This window comes from Tupaia chinensis, unplaced genomic scaffold (genome assembly GCF_000334495.1).
Source record: "Tupaia chinensis unplaced genomic scaffold, TupChi_1.0 Scaffold144991_2, whole genome shotgun sequence".
In the NCBI taxonomy this organism is placed as follows: Eukaryota; Metazoa; Chordata; class Mammalia; order Scandentia; family Tupaiidae; genus Tupaia; species Tupaia belangeri.
In genome coordinates, this window is record NW_006204851.1 from 1,027,629 (window position 1) to 1,036,817 (window position 9,189).

Here is a 9,189-nt window from a genome sequence, read left to right on the forward strand (position 1 = left end):
AAATAATAATAAAAATAAAGTAAAATAAACAATTCTTGTAAAAAAAATACACAATGAGATACCACTTAACCCCTATAATCAAAAAAAAAAAAAAAAAAAAAAAGTGCTGGTGAGGCTGTGGTGAAAAAGGAACCCTCTTACACCGTTGTTGGGAATATAAATTAGTACAGCTACTGTGGAAAATCAATATGAAGACTCTTCAGAAACCTACAAATAGAACTACTATATGATCCAGTAATATCACTGCTTGATATTTACCCAAAGGACAGGAAAACTCTCGGTCCAAAAGACCTTCCCACATCCATGCTTATTGCAGAATTATTCACAATTGATAAGACATGGAATCAAATTAAATACCCAAGAATGGATGACTGGATTGAAAAAAAATGTGGCATATATACACTAAGGAATACTACTCAGCCATAAAGAAAAATGAGATCCTGTCATTTGATAGAAACTTGATGAATATACAAGAGTAATTGCTAAGTGGAACAAGTAACACTTTGAAAGACAAACATATATTCCTGCTCAATATATACCAAATGTGTGCACCTGTGTCAGAAATGGAAAGATTTAAAGATATGATAGCAGAGGAGACAGCAGGTGGCATGATAGTTAAAGCATTGGACTCTTACATTGCTGGTCATTTGATAGAAACTTGATGAATATACAAGAGTAATTGCTAAGTGGAACAAGTAACACTTTGAAAGACAAACATATATTCCTGCTCAATATATACCAAATGTGTGCACCTGTGTCAGAAATGGAAAGATTTAAAGATATGATAGCAGAGGAGACAGCAGGTGGCATGATAGTTAAAGCATTGGACTCTTACATTGCTGGCCATTGTTTGGGTACCAGACCTGGCAGTTTGAAAATCATGCCAGGGGCATGTGTGTGCATGTCCCAAATCCCAAGAATAGAATAGAGGAAAAGAGATTGCAGCATGGCCATCCCCCTCCCCCAGGGATTATTTCACTTTCCCTATCTCTCTCTCTTTCTCTCTCTCTCTGGCGAGTGCACACATCCTATGGCAAAAAAACTTAAAAAAAAAAAGATGATAGCGGAGAGGATAAGTGTAGATATCAGAGACTGTAATAGGCAGGAGGTGGATAGTAGAAAGTAGTTAGGAGGAGGAAAGGAAAGAAACATTTAACAGGCAAAAGAATGTAAAGTTCTCTGTAGAAAAAAAACTATAATTTTTGCTTTGCAGAAAATGCATAAAAAATTAAAATGATATATTGAGTCATTGGGAAAGTCATGACATATTTTTGCATAGAAAAAACAAAGAAAACTATGTCATGACTTTCTCAATGACCTAATATATGGCAATATCCTTGGTTACATTGTCACGCACTGCATGAATGCTTTGAAAAGACATGTTGTATGCTATAACGATGTACAATCATTTAAATGTAAATAAGAATCATAACTTTTTTTCTTTTTTTTTTGAGAGTTTTTTTGCTATAGGGCGCGTGCACTCACCAGACAGACAGAGAGAGACATAGAGAGATAGAAAGCGAGAAATCACCCCCCAGGGGGGATGGCCACACCACAATCCCTTCTCCTCTATTCTCCTCTGGGTATCTTGGGCACGCACATACACGCGCCCGGCATGAGTTTAAGCCACCGGGTCCGGGACTCGAACCGCAGTCGACTATGTGGGAGTCCAGCAACATAGCCATTACACTAACTGCTGGTCCCAAGAATCATAACATTTTTTAAAAAGAAAATATACCATTCAAAAAAGGGAGAAAACAAAATAATTTATAAAAAACTACAATCAAACAGTGAATTTCTTATTTGCAAATAAAAGAATCCAACTAAACTACTTAGTAATATCTTCAAAGTGCTGAGGAAAAATGAGCACATGAATATATAATTTTATACCTGGCCAAATTATCATTGAAGAAGAAGAGCAGGGACAAGCATAAGTTAGCGTAATGGCTATGTTGCTGGACTCCTATGTAGTCGACCGTGGTTCCAGTCCCGGACCCAGTGGCTTAAATTCACACCGGGCACGTATGCGAGTGTGCCCAAGAACCCGAGAGGAGAATGGAGGAGAAGGGATTGCAGCGTGACCATACCCCCTGGGGGGTGATTTTTCATTTCCTGTCTCTAAGTCTCTCTGTCTTCCTGGCCAACACACGCGCCCTATAGCAAAAACCTCTCCAAAAAAATGAATAAATAAATAAAGAAGAGCAAAAATGAAAACATATTCTAAAACATTTTTACATATAAGGATCACAGGACTTTACCAATATTACCCACAGACAAAAACTTTTATAGGTTATAGTTAAAAAGAAGAAAAGTGAATTCACAAAAAAACAAGCTGCAAGAGCTAGAAGAAGAAAAAGAACAACTTGTTTATATACTCCATAAAATTAAACTTTTAAGTCTTAACAAAAATGGTGTTTATATCTTTCAATTTTCTCTCCTCCAAGAGTTATTACCTCAATTCTTTTAGCACTTTTATTTCTTCTCAAAAATAACCATTAGTTTATAATTTCCCTTTTTCTCAATGTACTTCTTTCCTTATTCGGAAGCTGGGGTAGATAATAGTTGTGCTTCACACTATGCTCATCTCTGTCTCGGTCAACCTCCTTTCCAGGGAAGAACAATATCTGCATGGTGGTTTATCTAAGTTTCTATGACATTAGACTACTTTGGGCAACTTCTGGAAAAGAAAGCTTTTATAAAGTCTATTTCACAGACTGCTTGGCCAATTAAATAATAATAATAAAAAAAAAATAATAATAAGCTCTCCAAAGTATCAGAGTGTTACCTTATCAGAAACACTGTTCCTGTTTACCAGAGCCCTCCCCAAATCACACTTTCACAATCCACTTCAAGGGGAAGATACAAATAAACATAAACAGAAACTATAAGCTTCACTTAAGGCTTCTAGGTTGGTCATATCCTGCGTGAATTTATCACATCTTAAAGCAAAATATATCATCATCAGTAGTCAGAACAATAAACCTGTGACACAGCATGGTCTTTTGCCATCTAGGAAAGAATCACCTACGTTAGAGTGTATTCATCGGTGCAGGAAATAATACTTTATGAAGGTGGTGACAAAAAAAAAGGTTTCAGAGTCTAGTTATGATGGCACAACAGTAATGGGGCTATTCTTAAATGCTGAAAGCTATAATGAAAGATTAGGGTTTGGTTCCTGGGTCAATCTGTACACACCACGTGCATATACCCATCATCCTAGCTGGCTAAAAGGCAAGAAGTTGGGGAATTATAGCTTGGTAGCCTGCTTAAGTTGCTTCTCTATCTCACTTATTTGTCTCTTTATTTCCCTCTCTCTCTCATGAAAGAAACTTTTTAAAATGTCCTTTTCCATTAAACAAAAACTCCTTAAATAAAATCTCCACTCTTAAAATATTTCAGTTAATTCAGTTTACACTCTGAACCTCTTTCCCAGCCTCATTCTTACCATTTTTGGTTTCTGACACTGGGTTTCTCTTGTAAATTCTGGAGGTTCCTTACTACTTAAAAAGCACTACCTATGCCCAAGGGTAGTAGTTCTTCGCATTTTGTTGGTCATGTCCACCCCTTTAGGAATACCTATAAAGCTATGGTTCCTATCTAAAGGAATTTACACATACACATAGTTACACAAAAAACTCCAAACAATTATAAAGGATTCTTTGATTCCTCTAAAGCCCACCCAGTAATTCCTGCTCAAGATTTTCCATCCTAAAAGGAAATGGAATTAACTAATAGGATGATCCCTAAACTGTCATGTAGCTTTTCTAGGACTGCCATTGGGTCCACAGGCAATCACTGAATCGTTCCTTACATGTCTTTGGTGTGGAAGCCAGGCCCCAGTCAGACATGAACAAACTGTCATAGAGGGAGTCCCTGAGTCAGACAAACACTATAAATGTGAAAAAGTCTTTGCCTGGCTCCACCTCAGAGGTGCTCTTAATAATGCATATGTAATAACAGTGCAGTCTGGAGGAGGTGACTATTCAGCAGGCAGGCAGCTTTATACTCTTATAAACCTCATGGTTCAGCTCTTTTGATTTATGAATAGCCCTTCATCACTTAAAAGCTATGCTTGGATCCAATTCCAGAACTAATTTCATAAGACACATGCTGCCATGCTACAACTCCCCTGGTGCCCACTGCCCATGGCAGGAAAAAGCTATTTATGGAAAAAAAAATTTCTGTGCTATAATTCTCTTCTCCCAATTGACATCCACCTTCCAATGACTAAAAGCCCAATGAAAATCTGCTACTGGGTACCCAGTAACTTATTAGAGCCTAGAATGTGCACCCCTCTTGGGCTGTACAAAGTATTTAGGGTCATTTTGGGCTGCCTAAAAGTGTCCTATTATTATCGCTGTCTGGAAGTTTCCTTTCTCGAGAATTAGGGATATGGAGTGGGTTGGGTAAAAAGAGAAGTGAGAGAATCACAACTGGGAAAGAAAGGGGCAAATCAGTTTACCTGGGCAGCGAGGGCAACACAGATGAGGAATATGCACAGGAGAGAGGCAATGAAGGTTTGGACATCTTACTCGGCTACAAAGTACATTCCCGTTCTGAAAAAGAGAAAGCAACAAGAAAAAATAAATGTCTTTCAAAGGTCACTGGGATTATGCCAGTTTGGGGAACAGTCATGCAGGGACTCACCCAGACAGTGAATAATGCATTCCCAAGAAGCTGAGTGCAATCAAAAGTTTCTTTCCTTTCCTCATCACAGGCACCTTTGCTGGGTTGGTTGATAGTTTATTGGCATATTTTTCCAAGGCTGGGATCACTACTGCTTCAGTTTTCAAAGCTTCCCATTAATTATGGGAGGCTTCTTCTGGCCTGGCTCTGTGGCATTTCTACCATCCTCTACCTCTAACTGAAGATCTTTTCCAAAAGCCTACTCTTACTTAATAATCACCTGCCCAATGTCATGGACAAGAAGAAATAATGAGTAATGAGTCCACTGAACTGCTACCCACCCCTGGTACATGAATCCCAGATTCCATATAACTTCCTTGGTTGAGTAGGCTGAGTGACTCTTCTCATTTCCTTTATCAGGCACAATTCTTTTGAGAATAAGCTAGAGTCTGGAATTGAGCCTATGAGCTAGTATGTCTGGGTGGATCAACTGTGTACCCGCCTGATTTACAATTATAATATCCCTAACTTGGACAACTCTTGACCATTTCTAGAACAAAGGAAGACTCTGGAAGTCAAGTTTACTTTTACATTTTTCATCCATAATTCATTAGCAAGGGCTACTTATACATGTCAGGCTGTTGTGGGGGAAGAGAGTGGTGAAGAAGATGGAAAAAGAAGATGTCCAATGATTGAGTTGTTGCATTGGGATCATTAACATTTTCACTGCCCTGCAAATATCAAAGCCTTGGCCTCCAATGGTTAGCTGTCCATTTCCAATGAATTGAGCCAAAAATCTGACAAAATCATACTACACCAGGTAGTTGATCAGTCCCCAGATGCTCTATTTAATGCATGCTCTAGCCATTTAGAGAGACAAGCTTCTTTTATCAAATCAGAACCACCTTATCAAAACCTTTTTTTTTCCTTGTATATTTTAAAGAATAAATTTTTAGAGTGTTCCATTTGTAAACATCACAGAGACTCCTTATTTATCACATTCCTCAGAGCCAGGTGGTATCACCTCAAAGAAAGATCACTGCAACACATCAGAAACCACACCTCCCAGCTAAGATCTACACTGAATCTTATTCAATGTAATATGTTGAATTCTGTTCTATAGTTAATAGGTTGATAATAATAATAACCACAATATAATGATGACAAAAATGACAATAACAGAAGTTAACATTTCTTGAATGTCTACTATGACCCAGCATTGTTTTAAGTGATTTAAATGAAATTAATGAGGGACCAGCAGTTGCCGTAATGGCTATGTTGCTGGACTCCGATGTAGTCGACCGTGGTTCCAGTCCTGGACCTGGTGGCTTAAACTCATGCTGGGCATGTGTGCGTGCATGCCCAAGATCCTGAGAGGAGAATGGAAGAGAAGGGATTGCGGCGTGGCCATCCCCCCTGGGTGGTGATTTCTCACTTTCTATCTCTCTGTTTCTCTCTGTCTTTCTGGCAAGCGCACGTGCCCTATAAAAAAAAAAAACTTTACAAAAATAATAATAATAAATACATGAATTAGTGAATTTAATCCTTACTAAAACTTTATGAACTAGGTAATAAAATTATCTTGTTTTAAGACAGACCAAGCTGAAGGAGTCCTAGAGATATTAGATAACCTACCCAATAAAACACGTCTCATAAGTGGCAGAGCCAAGGTTGCAGGGATGGAACTTAGTCTATTTTCATTCTAGAACACCATAGCCTCTTTTTTTTAAGAGAGATTTTTGCTATAGGGCATGTGCATTCTCAAGAGACACAGAGAGACAGAGAGACAGAAAGCAATAAATCGCCCCCCAGGGGAAGAGCCACGCTGCAATCCCTTGTCCTCCATTCTCTTCTTGGGATTTTGGGCACACATGCACATGCACCCAAAGTGTGTTTTAAGTCACCGGGTCCAGAACTTGAACTGCAGTCAACCACATGGGAGTCCAATGACATAACCATTACATCATCTGCTGGTCCCAGAACTCCATAGTCTCTTAATATCACCTGATGTTGCTTTGAAAGTTAGTTTTCCACACGCTTGAAATTCTAAAAATCTAAAATTCTGTCCAAATGGCACAAAGATCAAGCTTACAAGTGACAGTCACTGGTCTAGCTAGGCACAAGGTTGAGAAGTTGTAGTCTTTGTACAAGATCTCAAGAAGCTGCTCTTAGAAATTCTTTATATATGTTCAGAATTCTCAGTTCTCAATACCTAGCACAAGGTTTCCCTTCACAACTGGCCTGGTGTGGTGGTTCTCCATCAGGGGTGGTTTTGCTTCCCAAGCAACTTTGCCATGTCTAGAGACGTTTTTGGTTGTCAAAACTGGAGTTGTTGTTACTGCAGTCTGGTGGGTAAAGGACAGAGATGCTGCTAAAAATCTGCAATGAATAGTATAGCTTCCTACCACAAGGAATTATCTGCCCCCAAATGCCATTAGTACAGAGGTTGAGATAGACTAATCTTTATTTGATAGTAGAGGCTTGTTCAAAAAGATGGACCACAGCTGTGGTCCTCGATCAAATGGAAAGAAAATGAAGTTACCTGCTTTGTGTATTGCAAAGATGGCACTGAAGTTGTCCAAAAGACTCTCTGAGTAACTGGACAGGAGCCAAGGCCAGGCTAAAAGAATTCTAAGCCTCAACAGGTACAGGCCAAGATTTTACAACTTCAGTCTTGATTAGAGTTATTGGCTGACATGACATAAAATACTCCCCCAGTGAAGGAGTCCATAAACTGTCCTAATCCCCTCTGTACAGCCCAACCTTGAAAACAGTTTTTAAAAACTATTTTGTCCTAAAATTCAAAATTTATATTGAGCTTCCCCACCACCACCACCACTTCCACTATCAAGTTATTATGCCTTCTCCCACCATGTCCTAATTTATTACGCCAAGAGAACATAAGTATATTTGCATAGCAAATACTCAAAGATCTCATGAAAATCAAGCCAAGGAGCAATAGCAGGAAAAAGAAAAGAAAAAAAAAGAAGAAAAAAGAAGATGTAGCCAGTGCAGTGGTTAAGGCAGCTGGATCCCACATGACTGACTACAAGGTTCAAGTCCTGGATCTGGTGTCTGGTGGCTTGAAAAATGTGCCAGATGCATATGTGTGCATGCACATGCCCAAAATCCCAAGAAGAGACTGAAGGAGATGGGACTGCAGCATGACCATCTCCCTGAGTGGTGATTTCTCTCTCTCTCTCTCTCTCTCTCTCTCTCTGTTTCTGGCAAGTGCACATGCCCTATAGCAAACTATAAAACAAAAATTAAATGAAAAGTAGTGATTTAGTTTCTCTTGCAATCTTCTTCTTAATTTCTTCTTGTAAAAAGTATTTAATTTTATTAATTATTATTATTTTTAAGTTTGCTATAGGGCACATGAACTCACCAGAAAGAGACAGAGAGAAAGATAAAGTGAGGAAGCAAGCCACCAGGTGCGGGATTCAAACTGTGGTCGGTCATGTGGGAGTTCAGCACCACCATGCCACTCCTGGTCCCTAATTTCTTTTAAGCTTTTATCACCTATGTTCTCTGGTCATCTGGGCATTGGAAGCCCTTCTCCATGTTGAGAGGCAAACTGGGAAATCACATGCCATAAGGGATTGTACCTCTGAGCAGATGCAGTTCACACAGTAAACCAACCCATAAGGTTCCAGGTAAGGATGCCATCTCTCACCCACTCTGTACTTCTTGTCTTGAAACACACAGTATGTCTCCGAATCTGTGAAGAAGGAGATGGGAAATACTCTTGTTAGAAAACATGTACCAAGTCACAAACTCCAAAGACAATCACAGGTTCCATTTGTTTTAATATACATCAAAGGGAAAGGCATAGAGTATTTATGGAATCCCCTATAGGCTCAATGTTTTACATGTCATGCTCACTGGATCCTCAAAATGAGTCAAAAGGTCATACTATTATTAGTTTCATTTATAGGTGAGGGAATTCAATGGTCATATAACAGCAAATAACTGAGATGGGACCCAAACCCTGGTTCATCTGACAGTGACACCCAAAATCTTAAATACTGCTGTGTTAGGTAAGGGAACATATTATGCACTTCTTTTTTGAAAAGGCTGTGTTCGTTTTATTTTTATTTTCATTTGTTTGAAATGCAAGCTATTCTCTGAAACATAGAAGCATCAAAACATTCTTTGAGCTGCTTGGTGGTGGTGTAGGAGCAATGGATGGCACACATTATGTTAAGGTATCTATAAATGACTTTGTCCACACAAACTGACATCATTTAACAAATAGCTGAGGTCCAGCCCCATAGCACAGTGGTTAAACACCATGAATTGGGAGCTAAATCCCACATGCCCCATTGTGGCTCAAATTCCAGTCCTGGGACCAGCAGTTAGCATGATGGCTATGTTGCTGGACTCCCACGTAGTCAACCGTGGTTCACGTCCCGGATCCGGTGGCTTAAAACTCACACCGGGTGCGTGTGCGTGCGAGCCCAAGATCCCAGGAGGAGAATGGAGGAGAATAGATTGTGGCATGGCCATACCCCCAGGGGGTGATTTCTCGCTTTCTGTCTCTCTGTCTCTCTCTGTCTGTCT

General features: G+C 39.4%; 1 protein-coding gene across 4 annotated transcripts in view; it reads right to left on the minus strand.

Moving 5' to 3' along the window:
* The window catches only part of CHRDL1 (chordin like 1), a 166,186-nt gene that overhangs the window by 116,280 nt on the left and 40,717 nt on the right, over positions 1-9,189 (minus strand). For all 4 annotated transcript variants that reach the window (XM_006167720.3, XM_006167719.3, XM_014583899.2 and 1 more), the window contains exons 2-3: positions 8,235-8,347; positions 4,463-4,556 (exon numbers count right to left, since the gene is read on the minus strand). In XM_006167720.3, coding sequence (XP_006167782.1) covers positions 4,463-4,556; positions 8,235-8,347 — 207 coding nt within the window. The remainder of the gene's footprint in view (positions 1-4,462; positions 4,557-8,234; positions 8,348-9,189) is intronic.